The 21,622-nt window shown below is 40.7% G+C and overlaps 1 protein-coding gene and 1 long non-coding RNA gene across 2 annotated transcripts in view; one reads left to right on the forward strand and one right to left on the reverse strand.

The window, feature by feature from the left end:
- The window catches only part of LOC117951018 (collagen alpha-1(XXIV) chain), an 87,986-nt gene that overhangs the window by 31,424 nt on the left and 34,940 nt on the right, over positions 1 to 21,622 (forward strand). The window contains exons 8-25 of the mRNA XM_034882492.1: positions 479 to 523; positions 2,339 to 2,392; positions 2,781 to 2,825; positions 4,755 to 4,808; positions 5,861 to 5,905; positions 6,840 to 6,893; positions 7,243 to 7,287; positions 11,150 to 11,203; positions 11,385 to 11,429; positions 11,833 to 11,886; positions 12,519 to 12,572; positions 13,561 to 13,614; positions 14,736 to 14,789; positions 14,909 to 14,962; positions 15,841 to 15,885; positions 16,275 to 16,328; positions 17,466 to 17,510; positions 20,544 to 20,597. Coding sequence (XP_034738383.1) covers positions 479 to 523; positions 2,339 to 2,392; positions 2,781 to 2,825; positions 4,755 to 4,808; positions 5,861 to 5,905; positions 6,840 to 6,893; positions 7,243 to 7,287; positions 11,150 to 11,203; positions 11,385 to 11,429; positions 11,833 to 11,886; positions 12,519 to 12,572; positions 13,561 to 13,614; positions 14,736 to 14,789; positions 14,909 to 14,962; positions 15,841 to 15,885; positions 16,275 to 16,328; positions 17,466 to 17,510; positions 20,544 to 20,597 — 909 coding nt within the window. The remainder of the gene's footprint in view (positions 1 to 478; positions 524 to 2,338; positions 2,393 to 2,780; positions 2,826 to 4,754; positions 4,809 to 5,860; positions 5,906 to 6,839; positions 6,894 to 7,242; positions 7,288 to 11,149; positions 11,204 to 11,384; positions 11,430 to 11,832; positions 11,887 to 12,518; positions 12,573 to 13,560; positions 13,615 to 14,735; positions 14,790 to 14,908; positions 14,963 to 15,840; positions 15,886 to 16,274; positions 16,329 to 17,465; positions 17,511 to 20,543; positions 20,598 to 21,622) is intronic.
- The window catches only part of LOC117951024, a 9,173-nt gene continuing 7,683 nt past the window's right edge, over positions 20,133 to 21,622 (reverse strand). Inside the window, exon 3 of the long non-coding RNA XR_004658028.1 lies at positions 20,133 to 20,335. This is a non-coding gene — a long non-coding RNA (uncharacterized LOC117951024). The remainder of the gene's footprint in view (positions 20,336 to 21,622) is intronic.

The following is a 21,622-nucleotide window of genomic DNA, read 5'->3' on the forward strand; positions in this document are numbered from 1 at the left end:
TTATGTTTAAAATTGTACATGGTCCCTAATAAATAAAATATATAAACAAATAAATATTAAATTTAGAAAAATGACACCAGACATGACATTGATTAAGTCAGGCAACATGAATATAAATTTAAAAGGAGAAGCTAGGGTGGAGGTGGGTCGCAAGCGCTAGTCGAGATGCAGCAAGGTAGGCTGGGAAAAGCACTTTAAATAGAGCGCTCTTTTTGGAAATCCATTCATACGCTTTGGAGGGAAGCAGCTTAGCCATCAGCTGGTGTAATCTATCTCTGTACACTTATATACCTTTGCTCTTATCTTTGCTGTTGCAAACCACAATTTCCCTATTGTAGGACAAATAAAGGTTTTTCTTATCTGTCTTATCTCGTCTGGCGTTTGGACTGTCAACAATGAGCTGGGTTAACAGCCAAGCTTGACTCTGTGACCTGCCTGACCTTACACTATGCTCTATTTGTTTTACTCCATCTTCTAGGGTTCTAAAGGTTATCAAGGTACCGCCGGACTGCCAGGAGAACCGGTAAGTGATGTGTGTGTGTGTGTGTGTGTGTGTTTGTGTTCAAGTGTGTAAGCAAAATATTATTTTGCTAGAGTTCGGCAGTTGTCACTTGGGGTTAATATTGGCCTCTATTTGTCCTCAGCGAAATTTCAAGCAGATATGACATTGTACACAGCAGTTACAGACACTTTTTTGTTCATGACTTGACACTCAAAATGCTCGCCACGCCCACACCGTTTGACAAACGTTTTTTACAATAACTTTTCATCTTTAAGTTGTTGAGATGGTACAGACCAAATTTGAAGTCCATCAAACGAAAAAGCTAGTTCATTTAAGTATAGCACCTTGACTTTTAGGCCTTTTTCCTGTTGCCACTAGGGGGCGCTATGACGTTGAGCCAATATCGGCGTGTTTATGTCTTCAGGGTTTTACCCTATTGAAGCCTGAAAAGTTTTTAGCAAATCAGACATGCACACTCAAGTTGCCCCCTTGCTGTTTCGATGGCAAAACGCACTAAATGGCTACCCCACCACTGCCATGCCCTATGATGAAAAGTTTTTCTTTCAATAACTTTTAATCTGTAACGTCTTAAGATGGCACAGACCAAATTCAAAGTTGATTAGATGAACTCTCTAGGAGAAGCTTGTAAAAGTAAATGTGGAAATGGCAGAAATTGCAATTTGGATTGGGCAATTTTAAATTGTCTGACTTCCTGTTGGGTTTAGGGTATGGCTCCAATGACATTATTTGTACATCTTGACCATTGCACATCTTGACCAAGCCATTTTTATGCGCACATTCCTGAAACTCTTAAAATACCTAAATGTTCACCAGCATTGATTGTTAAGCCTTTTAAAAAAGGCAATTCAACTGCTGTAATAATAATGATTTCTTCTGCTTTTGCCGCTGTCGGCGCTCTTGCCCTAATTATATGAGAGTAGAACAGTAGCAGCTCCCCTATGTCTTCTTTAACAAACCGGTCAAATGGCGTCCGGCTTTTCTCATACACCCTCAAATTTCCTCTCAATATGTTAGTTTTATCCATGGATATGTATTGCGCCATATTTTTGATCCAAGCACCAAATGTAGTAGCCTCAATTTTCTTCCAGATGAGAGCTACATGCAAATAGGTGTTCACTTTCACAGCGTTTACACACAAAGAGGATTGGACCATATACACATGTACACACACACACACACACACACACACACACACACACACACACACACACACACACACACACACACACCCCTGTTTGCATCACTAGATAGATTGAAAAAAGTAACACAATTATTTTTTGGTTCGAGATTAAAAAAATCTACATCTACGCACCTAGTACGGTTATATCAGGCATTGATGAATATGAATATGAAAAAAACTCGATAAAAATAATAGTGAATGTCAGCAGGGAATGAATATGCTGAAGGTTGCTGATTGCACCTGTTTAAGGTCTGTGCTTTATGCAAAGTTACAGATGACAATTGTTATTGCAGCAACAGTATATTGTTTTAACATGAGCATCAGCTTAATTGTATAACATGCAAAGTGGGCTGGAAAAACCCCAGCAGTGAGCCGGTTAGGGGGGGAGGGTGGGGGGTTGGAGGGGTGCCGAAAGGTACAGTTAATAGACGGGGTTGTCTTGGTGGAGGCTGTCTGGAATGAACAGTGCTCGTTTTATTCCTCAGTTGGCAATGCTGGTAGAGGTCTGTGTGTCTCCTCTTTCACTTTATCCATCCATCTAATCTCTTTAGTCACTGTTCATTCTCTCTCTCCTTCTCTCTCTCTCTTTCTCCCCCTTGTCTCTTTCTCTCTCTCTCTCTCTCTCTCTGTTGCAGGGCGTACCAGGACCTCCTGGGGAAGCCGGGGCTGCAGGTTACCCTGGCAGGCAGGTGCAGTGAAAAATACAAAAATATGCTTCCAGTTACTCCATAAGTCCTCTCACATTCTTCATTGCTCTACCAAGAACTCTACAGAAAATGCACAGCAGTGATAGTGATAACAGCATAATGCACACTTCTTTCTGCTTTCCCATGCATGTTTCTTGGCAATTTTTGATTTGGAGTAAACCGGTAAACAGCTGCTTATTCCTCTACAGTATAATGGAAATGTAGCTAACAATGAAATGCATTGATGAGTGCACTAGGTTTCCGACGTCTTTTCGTGTGTGCAGTCTGTGGAGTCTTATGTGGTTATGTTTCCCTCACCATGTGAAATCACTGAGCTTACCCCTACTGTGACAATAGGTCCACCTCACCTGAGTCTTTCCTTTTTTTGCAGGGTTCAGCTGGGCCACAAGGTAACCCAGGGCCTAAAGGTGTTCGTGTAAGTACAAGTGGCTCTTTGCTCTACATTTTGTCCTCTTTCCTTCAGTAGCTCTGGATTGAACACTTAATTTCCTGAAAGGATTAGGACAGTGTCAGGCTCACAGCTTTGCTCCAGAGAGACTGCTCGGAATCTTACTTGTATGACTGACATTCTGCCTGATGTGAGACTGCTTGTGGGGGCTGCTCCGAGCTCTGGGTTGTCTCTGTAAAGGCTGACTGGTTGGTTCATTTCTCAGCAAGCAATAACGCCCCCAAAACAGGAGAACGGAGGAAAGAGAAAAGGATGGAATACAAACAGATGGGAGAAAATACGAAAGCAGACAATAGGGAGTCAAATGAGCTTGTGCAAGACGGAGCCAAGAGAAAGACGATAACTGGGATTACTATATCAGAGTGAGGCAGGCAGCAAGAAAGAAACCAAACAAAGACAGACACTACACTGATAAGATGTGAATGTGAGAGTGTGTGAAAGAGAAAAAGAAGGAGACAGGGTTGCACAAATTACTCCTACATACTGACTAAATTTGTTGTCAATTGACAAAAATACTTGAATGGAGCCATGATATTGCAGAAACAAAATCCCAAGTGTAGAATGACAATACAGCTAATTCATTTTAGGGTTTTACATTAAAAAAGAAATGGATCTTGTGTACACGGCCAAGGAGACATTATCCTGCCAATGGTTTCACACTATTCCACCTGTTATCAACGGGTGGCTGTAACACAACAAGGTATGCATCAATGTGTGCTAGCAAGCAAACATTGTTGTTAACATTGCTGGATTTAAAATACTTTTTTGCATTTACTTGAGTAACGCTTTATGTAAACATAACTTTTGCCTGTTTACAATAAAGAATGTCAAAAGAGTTTGTGTAGACAGAATGACTGACAGCAGCCATTGGCACAAAGTATTCCTCCAGGGTTTATGGGTGGTGATGTTGGTCCTCCTTTTGGTCAGTGTGACTTAGTCTATGTCCTTTGTGTTCCACTTCCGGGACTGCTCCGGTGTTGCATGTATTATCCATTTCCTTCCGCTTTCTTTGTGTTGGACTTATTAATTTGGTGGATTTGTGAGGACTATTGTTGACTGCTTGTCAGATCTCTGCATTGTAAATTGAGACCGCTAGCTAGACTGTCTGTCCAATCTGAGTTTTCTCTCGCACGACTATTTTGCAGCGACTCTGTGCGGAGTTTATCCCCCCCCATGGGGAATCTGATTGGTTTAAAGAAATTTCATTCCCGTAACTAAATGCTATGTGGAGTAGTCAGATCAGGCTTGTCCCCCAAATGATTTGGGCCTGAATATTTGTCCACCACCACCATCCTGTCAAAGTTTCCACCTGTGCTCAAGACCGATAGACAGGGGTGATTCAAGGATCAGACCTTTTAGGGGGGTTCAGCCCCTAATGAGAATGTAACATGATTACAGTGCCTTGCAAACGTGTTCACCCCCCTCCCTCTGTGCTAAATCAGTAATTTCATTAGCCAATAATCTCTGAGCTAGCTACTAAACCACAAAGTCAGCAACGTTTTTTGACACCATTAACACTATGCGCCATGTAATTTACAGCGGTCTCCTGCTCTCCCTCTGACAGATTAGATAGAGACTCAGGTAAAGGCATGAGTCTGGCACCATGGGAGTCTGGATGGAGCCCCCCTAAAATGGGTCTTAAATCGCCAATGCTGCTAGATTGTAGCAGATTCATTGCTAATATTATGTTATCAGTAATTCCTATGATGCTGCTATTTGACATCAATCATATCCTTATTTTATGATCACAAGGTATTTAAACAGTGTGCCGTGTTTTAGCTAAATAGAATGACGGTATTGTGGGAAGATTATTTTATGAGTCACTGTATCACACCACTGAAAAATGTGTTGTATTGTTTAGACAATATTGTGATATGATATATTGCTGATTTCCAGGGTTTCATTGGGCCTCCCGGCGTTGCTGGGCCACTGGGGCCAGATGGGGAGAAAGTGAGTGATGTTTGTTAAATGCACGTTACAAGATCTTTTTATTCACTATTGTTCTTGGACACATATTCCATTCCCAGTAGAGTTCACATTTATCTTTAATAATGTTTTCTACTTCATGTCTTCCCGCTCCATTTGTTTTACCCTCATTTGTCTCACACTTAATAGCTCCCTGACTGAGATTTGATAGATGCCAGCTTTGTCTTTTTTAAAGATTATTTTTGGGGCATTTTAGGCCTTTAATTCCACAGGACGGCTAAAGACATGAAAGGGGAGAGAGAGGGGCAATGACATGCAGCAAAGGGCCACAGGTCGGCGTCAAACACGCGGCCGCTGCGTTGAGGAGTAAACCTCTATATATGTGCGCCTGCTCTACCAACTGAGCTAATCCGGCCACACTAGATGCCAGCTTTTTATGAGATATTTGTTTTGCCCTTATCCACATGTTGTAGTCAGCTCTTTTCCAGTACACCTTGATTTACTGTATGTTGAGCTACTTACTACTTACAGATGTATGTCAGATCATCTTTTACTCAGTCATTTTTTCATTTTTCTGTCCTTTTTTTTAAACTATTGAGTAACAATAAAATGTGCTTGGCAGCAGTTATTTAAAGCTATCATTTACGGATCTAAAATAATAAATTTACAGAGAGAATGTGAGGAAAATACATACTTTCCATTTAAGCTATGCCTGAATGATATAACTCCTTCATTCTTGTGAGATTAAGTTTCAAGGAATCCTTGTCTCGATTTGCTTTGTCGTGGCCTTTTGCACGTCAGATTAGTTTATGCAAAGAGAGCTTTTTATTTTAAGGTGATGTAACAATTTTCTCAATCCTGGATCACAAGTTAAGAATGTTAAGAATTTTTCAGTAAAGATTCATTGTATTAGAGGAGGGTGGTTTCCTACATTATTTTCAGATAGATAAATACATGAGGTGAGCCTGCATACATCTTTATAATAATTTTAATCCAGGCTAAAACATGTTACACCAATTCCTTTGGAGCAGCAGCGTCTGAAATCAGTTTCACTTATCCATGTTTTTCTTTTCTAGGGCATTCCTGGTCCTGTTGGAAAACCTGGCCCCAAAGGAAGACATGTAATAATGAATTTTGATTCCTGCCATAGACGCAAAAATATATACCTTTGTCATCTATCAGAAGCTATGAGGAGACAGCTGCAAGCATGAACGTCTGTCTATCTCATCTGGATAACCAGGGAGATTGTAAAAACATATAGAAATGTTTCCATAATGTATATCCTCTTAAAAGAGGAGTATCCATAAAAAGCCCCATGGGCAATCCAATTCGTTTGTATGCTACATCAACTGTGAATGTGCTAAAGCAGTGGGACACCGAGAGCCACTGGTTTAACAGAGCAGAGAGAGAGAAAAGAAGAGAGAGCACTAACTTCTTTAGACAATAAACAAGGTGTGGCAGATAACATTGGAAATATGATGGCATGTATTTTGGCATAGGTCCTGCAATGCCAAGTTTGTTCTTAGGTGGCATTGGAAAAAAAAGAAATACAGATCAAGATAGATACAATAGGAATGTCAAGGTTGGGCCCTCACACTGTGAAAAGTTAATGTTTTAAAAACAAGCCTTAGCTTCTCTGTTGAAGTTGCCAAGTGGGCAGTCAGCCCGGTGTCTGTTTCATCCAAAGAGTCTTTCTCTGAAACATTAAGCGTTGCGTCTGGCTAACTGGATCAAAGTCTGTGTCCTGAGGGCTGTTGTAAGCCCCTCCAGAAGCTCACCAACACACTGGCTTATCTTACTTCATTAAATAATTATAATTTTCATACCACATCAACACAAATTTGCTCAACCGCTTTGCAAAATTGCATGTCGGATGCTATAAATGGAGTAAAAGGTAGATAACAGAAAACAGAGAAGTTAAGTAAGAGAACAAAAGTAGAAAACGCAAAATGAGCTATTGTTCATTCACTTGTATAAAGTATTATTTGTGAAGGGATTAATTAGCAGTGGTTGCCCTGACCTTCTTAAATTGAGTGTGGATGTACTTTGTCACAGGGTGTGGTGGGTGATGCGGGGGAGAGGGGGCCTCCTGGTCCTGATGGCAATGAGGTGAGAACTCTTGTCCACCTCCAGATGAATACAGCTGTCCACTTTTTTTATCCTACACTTTTGATCTACCTCTGGATGCTATTTCACCTTTCTGTCCTCCATCTATAAAGCTTGGGTCTCCCTGCTTGTTACTTGTACTCTTTCATCAGTGACAATGTGTCCAAGTGCATAGTACTGGGCTATTTGTAGTTGTACTGGTATTCTGTTTGTCATGTAGCATAATTTTGCCAATAGAAAAACCTCTAAGTTACAGTTACCGTATTTCCAATGTAGCCTTGGGAATGAGGGATGTGCAGTACTGTAAGTATCCTGTCCTGTGTACTTAGGATGTTGCTGTGATGTTTCACAGGGACCTGTTGGTGGGATTGGCATTAGCGGCTTTCCTGGTCTGAGGGTGAGTATTAGTTTTGCAATTTTATCGTGTTTAATGTTGTGTTATATTCATGGCTAATGGCACTATGTTTGATCTGACATTCATTTGGCTCATAGTTCTACTTCTGTCTCCCTTTTAACATGTTTCCGAGATTGCTTGTCTGTCCATCTTTCTGTCTACTTGGTTGTCTCTAGTGGTTAGATGTTTGGGTTTGGATGGTGGATAGCAGGATGTGCTGTGTTTCTCCATGAGTGATGAATGTGAATTTTAATGCGGCCATCTATTCTTTTGGTTAGTGGTAGTAAGTGGAGCAGTAGCTTATTTCTCACTGTTAATGACTGAAATCTGTGTACTACGCAGGTGTTTCAAGGAATAGAATGTAAGTACGTCTAGGTATCCTTAACACTACTAACTCCATGGGCAATGACTTTGTTGACACTACCAACAAAGGAAACAAATTCCCACATGTATAGTAAAGGAGATGCATATTATTTTGACCACAGTTGGTCCATGGTCTACAAAGTACACTAAACATATGGAAATTTGTAGGCGTGCACAATTCAGAAAATTCAATTTGATATTGATTTTTAGGCTTAGGTTTTGATTCAAAATCTGTTTTTAATTCAATGAAAATCTCTCAATTAAAACATGATTCACAGTATGTAAATGTGTTTACTTTTGCCATGTGATAGTATACCCGGCATTACAAAAAAAAATATGAATTGATTTTTGGAATTTCTATGAATCAATTTTGAATATGTTGAACTTGAATTGCGATACGAATTTGAATAGATTTAGTTTTCCTTGGCAAATTTCAATAATGAAAAATTTTAAAAACTCCAGGGTCCATCTGCTTAAGGCTTAAATGATACCAGCATAACCATGTGGGAGGCTCTGTCTTATTTCAGCAGTGAGCCAATTCTAGACTGTCACAGATCTAGTGTAATAGAGAGCATGCTGTCTTTTCACTGCAGCATGTACAGCTGTTAAAAAGGCCTTTTAAACATTCCCAGTTCATGTCAGAAAAATAGATACAACTGTATATGACACCTTTCCTGTGCCGTAATTTCAAGCTTCATTTACACTGGTTTGCTGTCCTCATAACATGTGGATTTATTGGGCAGCTTGAAGGGTCACTCAGTGTGCACTAGACACATCTGGATGGATGGGGCTTCCTAAACTTTCACCCTTAGCTATTGGCTGTAAGTCATCTTTACTACACACAGTCAGACACATGAAACATGCAGCGGTGTGTCTTTCACTTTATTTTTACACAAACAAGGTTACCCACGTGCAGCAATGAAATTATAGAGAAAACCACAACCTTGAGGTAAACCCATCTGAATATTTCACTTCATTTGATAATTAGTTTCATTCAGTGTTTAATTTCAGAGTTGCAGACTAACTTGACCCAGCTAGTGTGATGGATCATGGCACAATGTGTTGCTGTAGAACTTACTAGTAAAGTTTACTAAAGCAAATTTAGAGATTAGTTTGCATGGTCTGGAAAGAACAGGATGTACACACATGCAGACAAGAATGTGCGGCATACACTACACTCACTCACAAACAGACACACACACACCCTGTATCTCAATTAATATTAACAAAAGATAAAACTATTTTCAATGGCAAACAGTAATTATCCCCAATTCTCTGGCATGTGAAATTTCTTTTGAGAAGGTGGGTTATGTAATTTATTGCTGATTACCTTTGTATGTAAAGCTGATGTAGTGGTTACTCATCTTTATCTCAACAAATCATTGCCTTTAAGTACTTTTGCGTAATCATACATGAGAGCCAAAATACTTACGCCTCCTTAATCCGCCTAGTCAACTTTCCAGCTGAGTGGTTTTAACACAGGATAGATCTCAAAAAGAACTTTGATTTGACATTGAAAACTAATTTTCACTTCCCAGTGTCAATCACACCCTGGTTGTGCTCAGTCTTTTATTGAAAGGCATTTACACAAAGGTACAGTATGTTGTGTTATCAGAACGAGAGCAGAAACAGAGTAGTATTTGTTCTGGTATGCAATTAATGTCTTTGCCAGTTTTCAACTCAATAAAATATGAAGCAGCCAGACACTTTTTCCCCATCTAGTCCGTGTGTGTGTGTGTGTGTGTGTGTGTGTGTGTGTGTGTGTGTGTGTGTGTGTGTGTGTGTGTGTGTGTGTGTGTGTGTGTGTGTGTGTGTGTGTGTGTGTGTGTGTGTGTGTGTATTTAAATGTTTGTTGTCTCTTTTAACTATATTTGTGAGGTCCAAAAATCAGAAGTCCAGTATACACGGGGGGTCCCGACAGCTTTGTGGGGCCAAAATGCTCGACCCCACAAGTTTAAACTGCTGTTTGAGGGTTAAGACTTGATTTTAGGATTAGGGTCAGAATGAGGTTATGGTTAGTGTGAGAGCAAGGGTTATGGTTAAGAATTTAGTTGTGATGGTTAAGGGTAGGGTAAGGGTTTAGGGAATGCATTATGTTAATGACGGGTCCTAAAAAATATAGTGCCACAAACTTGTGTGTGCGTGAATGCATGCGTGCGTGTGTGTGCGTGAGTTTTTGCTCTACCACTCTTACCTCAACCAGTTTTCATAATTTAAAAGTGGTATGGTAAGACCTGCATGGACTGTAATTGTATTGTTCTTTCCCCACTCGCATTTTGATGTCAAGTATATGATGCATCTAGTGTATGATACACGGGGTGCAGAAGCGTTTTATGTTTCGTTGGCTTTTCTGAGGCTAAAGTGGCTGTGTTGAAGCAAGAGGATAGGGAATGCTACAATCTGTTTTTTTTCAAGTCTTTAATCACTTGTCTTCAGTGTGGCTGGGAGGTAATGGATTGGGTGATCTCTAACCACCTGGCAGTCAGGCTACACCACAGCAGCGTGGGATGTTGATGTACCAAAGCACTTAAGCTGGGCTGGTGAACATCTGAGTTTTGGGCTGAAAGTCATTTTTCTCACAATTTCTCCTTTCAGTATGCCCTTTTTCATATGTTTGCTGTTGAAAGCTTCTTTTGATAAAGCTCATGTAATGTGTGTCCGTCTCGCTGCAGTGGTGCCACAGCATCAAACACCAGTCTTACAGAGTACAGATGGACCTCTAGTTTTAGCAACACTAAAAATAAGTGAGATGCAAAGTTCCATGGTTCCTAATTGTCGATGTATTCAGTTGTATTCAATTTCTCTCAGCTTTCTGGTTGAGGGGGCATTGTCCTCGTCTTGGAACAAAGTCTCATGACCTTCACCCTTACTCTCTTCTCCTTTAAGCATCAAAGAGAAAAAGAAACTTGATTTAGCATGCTGCCTGGTTCCGTCAATAAAAATGTTTACCACAATATCAAAGGAATTCATGCCTATTTACCCAGGTACAGGGGCTTTTGGTTAAATGTGTTTTTATCTGTCTGTGTGAATGGTGCATATGTGCATTTGCTAGCACATCCTTAGACACAGACACACTTTTGGCACACACAGTTGGCGATATAATCAATTCTGATATGGTTTAAGCAGTCAGTGGCCAGCCAACTTCTTGCCTGCTTGTAAGGGGTATTTTTTTGGTCCAGCCACACATTCTGGCCATTCTTACCTCCCCGCTGTCAATTAGAGTGGGTGTTGTGGGCTGGCAGTGGTGAGAAGCCCAGACCCATACACATGGATACACTGTCAACACGGCTTAGTTGTGTTGTAAGGTTGTGACAAAAAGGAATGCTCTGTGTCGGAAACAGCAGATAGTGTTGATGTCAAAATAACATATCTGCCAAGAAGATATCGGAAACATTTGGTGTGAAAATGCCATACAGTGTTGCTCAACAACTGTGGGCCTTACCAAAAGGGTCTGTGTGTTGGTGACACATAAATTCCATTGTGTACCTCCTTCACTCCACAGGGGGACCCGGGGCCTGAGGGACTGCGAGGACTGCCTGGTCTGGTGGGACCTCAGGTAGACCACAATATCAACTTTTATCAGCATCCTTCTTGGCTTTACTTCATTTGCAAATCCCTGCTACCAAACAAGTTATGGCAATGAAGTTACTAATTCCTTGCCCCCCCCCCCCCCCCTTTTTTTCTTTAATGGACTGATTATGCTGCTCTCCCTACCTTCTGTCCTTTCCCTGTGGCAGGGCCCAGCAGGACGAGCCGGCCTGCCTGGATTGAAAGGTGATAAGGTGATCTAAATATTTATATTATTGCAGTGTATCTGTGTGTAATGTGTCAGTTGCCCAGCTTGCATAGTACTACATGTTAAAAGTTATCCTGTTAACATTTGGATAAGGCAGCCACTAAAACAATATCAGGATGATAGACAGAGCACATTCATATTTATTTATTAATGTTGATGATGATATCAATTTCTGTTGGTCCTATACAATGTTGCCATTTGTTTTCATGCTATTCAAACTGCATTTTGATAGCAGCTTGCCTTGAAAGTTTACAAGTGTTGCATAATGTTCATATGTTACACAGCATGTACTTTATGTACAGGTATATATCTCTCATCTATGGTTGTATTGTGATCACTGTGGTAGAGTAAGGTTGTGTTATATCTTTGTATGATACTGTGAAATTCAGGGTGAAGTGGGACAAATGGGCGAACCAGGAGAGATGGGGTACCAAGGTGATAAGGTAAGGACTTCTCCAGTCACTCAAGCAAGATTTTAGATAAAGCACGGATGAACACCATCTGAACACTACCTGCATGGATTTATTATGACCAGCAGATTGATTTCATTAGACATTTTATTACCATGCTAATCAATTGTGACATCATGAACTGTAAATTGTGGTGTAAAAATTCCAGGACGATACTCATCTTTTATTGGGAGCATATATCACTTCATTTTAACTTGTCCAGTTCATTAATTTTTTCTGATTGTTTAAACATCCCAGAAGTGCTCTCTGTTTACCTCCTGCTAGGACAAGTTATTTGACAATAGTAAAATCAATAGAGGAACATTAGTCTTTGCTAAATTAGGAAAAGATGAGCCAAAACATTGTTTGAATAAATGCAGTTGATTCAGTTGATTGCAATGTTGATTCATTAATCATGTGAGGTCACCACATAATGCTTGTCCCATGTAAAAAATGGTTTGCACGCACACACACACACACACACACACACACACAAACACACACACACACACAGTAACACAGATCCAGGCATGCATCTAGTTATATGAAAATGGATAAAAACAAACACACTAACACACAAAGGGTGTGGAAGACTAGTTTGAGATTGTTATGCCTTGGTCTTTCAGGGTGTTGCTGGTGCACCTGGTCCTACCGGGCTAAGAGGGAAACCAGGACCACCGGTATGTTCGTGTGAGTGTGTATGCATCTGTGTAGCCGAGGGTGCATGTGTAGACTTTACTGAAGGTGTATTCATTTTTTTGCATTTGTGCGTGTGTGTGTGTGTGTGTGTGTGTGTGTGTGTGTGCGTGCGTGTGTGCGTGCGTGCATGTCATTTTATGCAGATTTTGTAAAGTAAACGCAGTGTAACACAATGAGATCTGGAAATAATTTTTTGTTTGCTTGTAAACTGAAGTCAGTTCAGTCGCATTCACAACACACCAGCTTGCCAGTAGTGAGCTCCAATGAAGGAAGCAAGACATGGAATACATGTCTATCTATAGTTTCATGTTTTTGCTGATATCCATCATTTATGTTATTGCTGTTCCTAAACAGTGTTAACATAATCGTTACTTTTGTATAACTGTTAGTATAATGTTTTATTGTTTGCATCGTAAAAACGGCACATTTTCCTGTTGTACTTTGTGCTTTAGCAATACTATGTTTCAATATGATAATAAATCATTTTTGAATTGAGAGAGAGAGAGAGAGAGAGAGAGAGAGAGAGAGAGAGAGAGAGAGAGAGAGAGAGAGAGAGAGAGAGAGAGAGAGAGAGAGAGAGAGAGAGAGAGAGAGAGAGAGAGAGAGAGAGAGAGAGAGCTCTAGTTCACCCAGTAAGCGTGTGCGACCGGGGTTCGAGTCCGACCTGCGGCCCTTTGTTGCGTGTCATCCCCCATCTCTCTCCCATCTTTCCTGTCTATCCACTGTCACTATCCAATAAAGGGAAAATGCCCCAAAAAATAATCCCCAAAAAAAGAGAGAAAGAGAGAGAGCACCATTCAGGGTCAAGTGTCTAACGTGTATCAGTGCTTACTTGTTTATTTGCTCTGTGACATCACATTGAGTCAGCATTATTCAGATCCATACTCAATGAAGGAATAGAATGCTTTACCTGTATTTTGACAGAAGGAACCCATTATAATTAAGGTGGCTTTTGTGTATTTTAAACAGGGTAAAATCGGTGAGATGGGGGCACAAGGACCACATGGGCCTCCAGGACCAGAGGTAGCACGCAAAAGGACAAACTTTCTCATAGTTGTTACTTCTTGACCTTTCCGCTTTTGCCAAAAAGAATCACTTGAACGTGTTAAAATGGGAAACAATAAGCATAACCAAACAGAACACGATGATGTATTTTTTACTTGGGTCATTAGATGACCTTTCAATGATATTATGACCTTACCTTCTCCAAAATTCAACTTGCATGTTTTGTGATAATCACCCAGGCCAACTGTACTACGAGGTCATTGCCATGAAATTTGCTTAATATAACTATTTCCTTTACATGGCCTGAAGGGGGATGAAACGAGATGGCTCTAAGAACAGTAAAATGGGATTTAGACTTTTAGTCCTAGTAACATTTTAAGGGTTTCATTTTACACTGTTATACAGTGTTGTTCCATAAAACATAAATAAATTAAAAAGGAAAGAAAATTGAAATTTTACTAGGGCACACTGGCATATGTTTAAATAATTTATACTTCACTTATACAGTACTGACATAATTTGAGTGTTTCAGCAATCATCATTCAAGTCCCACTAGCCCCAAAACCTTTGATCGTAGTTTAGCATAACATAATGTTATATATAATGAAACGCATTTCATCTAAACAACTTTTATCTTTAGTCCCTTGCTTTCCCTGTTCTGGCATCTTCCTCAAACATGTCTGTGCTTTGGATGTTTTGTAGAATACCTCCTCTTTTGTCGCATCATTGTATGTGAAAAGCATGGAAAATGTCAAAGACACACTACAGTCAGGAGTGCAACATGAGCATAGGCCACATAGGCCAGTGAACGTGTCACGGCAGGCGTGCCTGAATGTAATCAGCTTCTATTGGCTACGTAGCCGTCAATCATTATCCTTAGATCAATTTCCAATGAGCCTGCCTATATAGTCAAGAAAGGCCCCCACCCCTATGTTTGTCTGATACAGTTTTATGGAGCTGCTCTAGTACATCAACATACAAATAGACAAACTTTATAGCTGCAATTTTAAATGTAGTATAATTACTACCGTTCCTGTAGAGAGATGCAAAGAGTTCATATTTATGTGTGGGATTAAACTCCACCAGGCAAAAATAATCGTAACATATAATAATAATTTATTCATCCTGTTTTTTGCAAGGGATTTCCTGGCGACATTGGAGTACCTGGGCCCAACGGTCCACCTGGACCAAAGGTATATCAGTATCTTACTTTCTCTCTCTCTTTCTCCACCTCTCTCTCTCTTCATCTCCACCCATTTAGTCATTACTGTAAATTCATCCAAGTAAATTCATGCATTTGGCTGTGTTTCAGGGTTTGCAGGGTGTCAGAGGTCCGCAAGGTCCGCTGGGTCCCCAAGGAACACAGGTGAGACAATTCAACACTCAACTTATTTCCATTTCATCTGCTCGATTCCTGACTCGCTGATATGGAAAAGTGGAAAATGTGGCTCATCAAGGGATGTCCCTTGGATCATTAGTTTGAGGAAAGATTAACTAACACAATGTGTCTTAGCTATCTATTTAGCATCTAGTCATATCTCAAACAGTTGCAGCTTACTTTTTTTTCTCTCTGACATATCTCTCGGGGCATTTTCCACTGAGTGAAGTCATGATTCATCAGTGGGTGCTTTTAAAAATAAGGCTGAAAGTTTTCCAGGCCTGAAAAAAGGAACAGAAGCCTTTGACAGGCATACAACACGCACACACACACACACACACACACACACACACACACACACACACACACACACACACTTTTCTATTGTGCTGATTGTTGACCCAGCAACCGCTCACACAGCTGTAGTTGGCCAGTGTAATCTCCTCTCACACACTTTGCTGGCATGGGGTCACAGAAGCTCACTCAGATGGAATACAGAGAAAAAGTTGTTTGTTTCCTGAAAGCATAGAATTGGAAAGTAACATTTATTCAAACGCTGTACTTGAGTATAAGTACAAAAGTGGATTCCATTTATCTGACAGCTGTAGACAGTGGCGTAGGTTTGGTTTCAGAAGCTGGGGGAGCTCAGTAAGAATGGCACGTTAAGAGTTAAGAACTTAAATATTGAAAGTTGGAAGTCATGCAGATGGACAATGTTACTGTGTGTGCATTCATTGATGTTGTTTGGTTTGCCAGCTGTATTTACTAGTATGTTTGACTCTGCTGTGGATATGTAAGCATGTGTGTGTGTTTGCTCAATATTTGAGTATAATGATCTGGACTCTGACTCTGATCTGTTTCTGCAGGGTGATGAAGGACCACTCGGACCACCTGGCAGCGCTGGCCCTACTGTAAGAACCCCCAGATTCTTGTACTATATCCCAAATACACATAGAGCTACATGCACCCAAACAAAGCCTTTTGCAGGTGGTTTGAATGAAACAGTTTGTTTAGATGTTCTATTAGGATGCAGCCTGAATGAGATGTGATACATACATTACTAACTCACATTATATAACTAACAATCTTTTGATCAATACGTGTGTTTGTCTCTGTCTCTCTGCTGCTCTGTCTCTCTGCTGCTCTGCTGCTCTGTCTCTCTGTCTGTTGTTCTGTCTATCTTTCGTTCTGTCTGTCTCTCTGCCTGTCTGTCTGTCATTCTGTCTGTCTCTCTGTCTCTCTGCCTGTCTGTCTGTCGTTCTGTCCGTCTGTCTCTCTGTCTCTCTGCCTGTCTTTGTAGGGGAGACCCGGAAGGAAAGGCTATATAGGTGAACCTGGCCCTGACGGTTTAGAGGTGAGTCTAGTTTTTCACAATATGTTTTGCCACATCATAGTGAAATATAGAAGTGTGTTAAACATATGTATATTGTTGAGTTGAAAAATTGCTAACACAGTCAACTTAATACCTGAATACCTCCATCTTTACAAAACTGACACAATAATCGTGTGGCTTGTGCATTTTATTTAAAGTGCTCATGTTACGCTTTTTGGATTTTTGCCTTTCCGTTATGGTGTTATACAGTACATCGTTTTGTGCATGTAATAGGTTTGCAAAGTGAAAATATACAAAGCCCACTCCAAAGTGGACTTACCATCTCGAACAGAAAACAGTGTTCACAAACTGCTCCAAACAGCTCTACTGTAGTCCAGCCTTTACTTCTGTGACAGACGTGTGTGACTTTGTAAGACACGGTAAAACGCCTGCTTAGCTGCTAGCGTGGCACACCCTCATACTCTGTTTCTGAGTGGCTAGTAGTCCTTACATACACTGTGCGACTTCCAACAAAGATGGAATAGAAGTGCGATGCCTCACTCTGTAGCTAAAAAAAGTGGAGCCGCAGCAATGTGCAGTAATACAAAAATATGGTGTTTTAAAAAAAATGTACTATGTAAACCTATTCTGCTATTACCTCTAAATATGATTATGAACCTTAAAATGAGTATAATATGAGCACTTTAACTTTCAGTTTCACTTTTTTACTTCAGCAAACCACAGCAGTCCAGACACAGTTCATCCAGACCTATTTTATTAGCTGAAAATGGCCTTTACACGCACCACAAATGCCGTACCATGATTATGGTATAATGTGTTTAAAGATTTAATTATTCCATATTATTGGCTAGTGCTTCCCTCTGAGGGCCAGTGTCTCCATGTTTGTGACCACTTTATAGCCCAGACTTACTGTGTTGTAAACATGCTTTAATTAGCAGAGAAAATGATTTCTTCCAGAGCTATCATCATATATATTGACAAACCGCAATGAGAAGCAACACAAAGTTATTCACAGTCCCATCCAGTCTGTGTGTGTGTTCCTTTTCACACTTGTAATATCCTGTGAGTCTTGTGCTTGTGGCAGGGCAGGATGGTGTCAGAGGTCTCTTTAATTACAGGAAGCTAACCAGCACACTGTTTGATGTTTTCTGATTGCAGGGAGAGAAAGGGGACATGGGAAATGTTGGAAAAATCGGACCACAAGTAAGTTGCTTTTGCAGTTGTAAAGTACTTAACTGAAATTAACAGCCTTTCTGCTAGTAGCTTCTCATTAAATCCCTCTTTAAAAGTGTCATTGTGTAGTATGTGCTGTAGATTGTATTAGCTTGAGTTCCCGTTCTTACATTGTTTTAATAGTTTGCTTAAAGATTAATGTACATGTGACAGTGAGATGATGGTGCCATGCTTCCAAAGTTAAGTGAATTAAATCCTCCAGTGTGGGAACTGCTGAGGTAGTTTCAAGGACATCTTCTGATGTCTTGCTGTTTTCATGACCACTTTTAATTTTGAGAGAGATTTGGATCCTCTCCCATCACCAAATACGTAGTGTTCTCATCATGCAATTGGCAGAACACCAGAGGAGAACAGAAGGAACACCAATCAGTGTGTCGACATCACCACAATTGGGTTGCACATTGTTTATGTCTCAAAGCCTGCCAAAGTGTGTTTAACATCTGATGTTTCCCAATAATCATACTTGATAATGAAATATAACAAAGTAGAAAACGTTTAGCCAAAATGATGTTGGTCTTTGTCCGTCAAGTGGCTTTGCAAGTGTCCCAAAACATCAGTATTTGGATTGTTTATAAGTCTACCAATCTGTCTTTCTATTTCATGCTTCAGTTAATGCTTTATACCCAGCACAAATACTCTAGAGAATTGTTGAGACATGTTTTCCCTTTGTTAAAGTACACAACATGAACATTCTGAACATTCAAAGTATGTCCGTCCTTTCCGGAGGCCCCTTAATGTTAATATTTGCATTCTGTGCATAGTGGAAGCAACCAAGCGGGCCGTGTTGGACTGTGTAGCTGCAGTGCACATATGAGAGGGATTAAGCACTTACTGAGGAGAGGGTCCTTTGAAGCCAAGGAGGAACCATGGGGCTATGCAGAGAGAAACACATGGAGGCTCTAATGAATGCCATTACATCACTTTCCACATAAAGTACATGTGTAAGAAACTGAGATAGGTGGTTGTTGACTAGTGCAGGTTAACCCAGGGTTGATGCAAGCCGGCCAACGGCTGCCCGTCTTCACAGAGGGCCCCTGTATTGCCGTAATCCTTCCCAAAAATAGTTTAGAGTTTAAAGTTTTACTGGAGAAGTGTATTTTAGTCAATTTAGATTGGCTGTTGAGTGTTCCATTTTTGCACCAGCATCAAGTCCCTGACTAATAAAACATGTTTCAGTCCTGAATTACCAAAGGCAACCACACATGTGCTTTGAAATGTAGTTCACATGTCAACCTCTGTGCTTTGATGTTCTTGTCAGTGACTCAGTGTGTGTGTGTGTGTGTGTGTGTGTGTGTGTGTGTGTGTGTGTGTGTGTGTGTGTGTGTGTGTGTGTGTGTGTGTGTGTGTGTGTGTGTGTGTGTGTGTGTGTGTGTGTGTGTGTGTGTGTGTGTGTGTGTGTGTGTGTGCGAGAGAATGAGGCACGTGTGAGAGAACTATAATACTCTCAACACTAAGTGACATGGGCTGTATTTCTTCCCTAACTGAAAGGTTAATGGCTATTCCAGTGGTTTTTGATCCCATGCTGTGTCTGAGAAACCAGATCACCTTCAAATCCTTCCTGTAAAAGCTTCTACGTCAAGGCCCTGTCACGTGGAAACAACTTTAAACCATTTCCTTCTGAATAAATGACCACATTGTCCCACTGTGTGTCCCAATTAAGGGATTTGAGGTCAATTTAGAGCTCCTGTTCCCATGCCTGCAGGCTGCATCCCCTCACAGACACTCTGCATCTAATCCACCGCTCAACTGCTTTACTTTCATCCAAAGGGGTAAAAAAACCTTTAGGTGATGATACATGAGAAACACTTTGAGGCGGTCAGCCATTTTAGCTGAGATAAGGCGTAGCAAATGGAACAAAATCTCATTGTGTTTATCTTAGTGGTCTGTTTCTTGTCTTCCACTTAGTCGCACTCTGTAGATCTGTTATGTTGCAATCAGTCGCTCTCTCTGACTCTTGCTTTTCCTCTTGTTCACAGGAAACAGAGGGATAAAAAAATGGAAAAGTATATAACAAGAACATACGTATACTATATGATTATGTGACAGATGTAAGAATAGCAGTAGAATCTCGTAACTATTTAACAATGTGCATATATCATCGTGCATTGAGGCAACGCAGCGATGGAAATTGGCCCCTTACAACCAGAGAGAGCCGCAGTCTGACCGCGTTTGCCTTAGTGGTTGGCCAGAAGAGAGAACATGGTTTGCAATTAGCCAGTAAAATTAATTATTGCAGTAACAACTAACCAGCCACCCATGAGTTTTACTTTTGGTCTTGAGCTCTAGATTGTCCAGTGGCTGGCATTGGAACAAACCACAGCCCCTTGTCCCAGACAATCTGGAAGTGTTCCTCTGAAAACTCTTGTTTGTACATAAGCTGGTATTTTCCCTATGAGGACTCCTTTACTAAGTAATTGTGTCTTTTTGGGGCCATCTGTATTGAGTTACTTTATTATGTGATACTACCATGCCCATAGTAGTCTAAATCTACAACGTTCCATTTCTGGGATTGATCAATTGTTTGTGTCAACTCTGGTGGATTTATGAAGACTATGGTTTACTGCTCCTCAGAAATCTGCAGGGTAAACACATGTTCACCCAAATAAGTTCCTTTCAAGGCTATTTTGCAGAGGCGCCGTTGCTCCGTGCCACGCTTAGTGCTGCCCATGACGATTGTGATTGTTTTGAAGTAATCCTAATAAACCAGAGCATATTTTTCTCCCATCTTGGAATTCTGTGTGGACTTGCCAGACCCTTCCTCGCAGCGCTGTGAAGAAAGGTCTAGCAATGCGAGACTTTGCCCGTAGTAATACCCAATCATTGATATTGTCACAGAAACTACAGTATGTCATAGTTGCTTCATGCCAGACAACATAGTTTAGACCGCGCATTCCAGGTCCAGTCCCTGTCATAACAAGTTGCAAAATAACCCTTAGACATATGATGATCAGGTCCATTCACTGATGTACTTTCTTCTGATGTGTTTCCTCCTCTCCTCTCCAGGGTCCAATAGGCCTGATTGGGGTAGCTGGTGGGATCGGAGTTCCTGGTGAAAAGGTAAGTACTGTGTTTCTATAATTTTAAGCTGTCTGTCAGCATCAGCTGTTTGCTTGTAAGTGCCAGTGCCAGAGCCATGTAATGTGGGCTCTGTTAAGCAGCCATGGATTGAGGCCCCAAAGGCCCCCACAACACATGTTGTTTTGGAGACTTGTCTTACCTCCTATCAAACCGCCGAGATAGCCAGGCGAGGGGGGATTTCAAACTTAAACTTAATTTCAACGAAAATAGGATCAGCTATCCTTTTAAATAACACTTAAATATTCTGTCCAACGGTATATGCGTGTGTCAGTGTAAATGTAAACAAAAAGCTTCAATCTTATTCTGTTCAATATTTGTGGTTTTGTTGTCTAGAAACAACATAGCTTATATATAGACATTTTGTCCTGTCGGAGCACTAAAACTTGATTTGTTCCTGATTGCTGTCATTAGACATGTGTTCTGCTGACATAAATTATATATTTACTGTATATATACTGCATGTGCAGTCATACAACATGAAAGGCATAGCGCCACAGTTGTCAGTCATGAAAAATACTCATGAGTAAATCTGAAAAGGCCCTAAGGCTTTCTCCATGTTCTCCAGGCTCCCATTGCCTCTCAGCTTAAATTCTAATATTTTACCGGCTCTGCAGCCTTTCTACTCAAGTAAAATTAATTTACCAGCAGTCTGAGTGTTGATTATTGGCAGTCCTCAAAAACACATCCCTTTTTTCCATTGTACTCTCTCTCAATCTTTACCTGTTCCCCTTTCTGTTCTATCAAAAAGCCCCCTGTGTGTCAGAACATGTTCTTGTGATGAGAAACTGTGTGCTTGTCAGACTCTTGCATGTCCTCTGCCCCCTCTTACGCAAAATCCTCCTCCTGGTTCAATCTGTCAGCACCAGCCATACCCTGACAGCCCGCAAATTCCTTTCACATTATACATTTATATACATACTTTTGGTGTCACTTACAAATTTCCATACCACTCCATTATAGACAGAATACCAGCTGATCTGAGTGGGTGGCTGATCTTTAATGCA

The sequence above is a fragment of the Etheostoma cragini genome, chromosome 9 (genome assembly GCF_013103735.1).
Source record: "Etheostoma cragini isolate CJK2018 chromosome 9, CSU_Ecrag_1.0, whole genome shotgun sequence".
NCBI classification, from domain to species: domain Eukaryota; kingdom Metazoa; phylum Chordata; class Actinopteri; order Perciformes; family Percidae; genus Etheostoma; species Etheostoma cragini.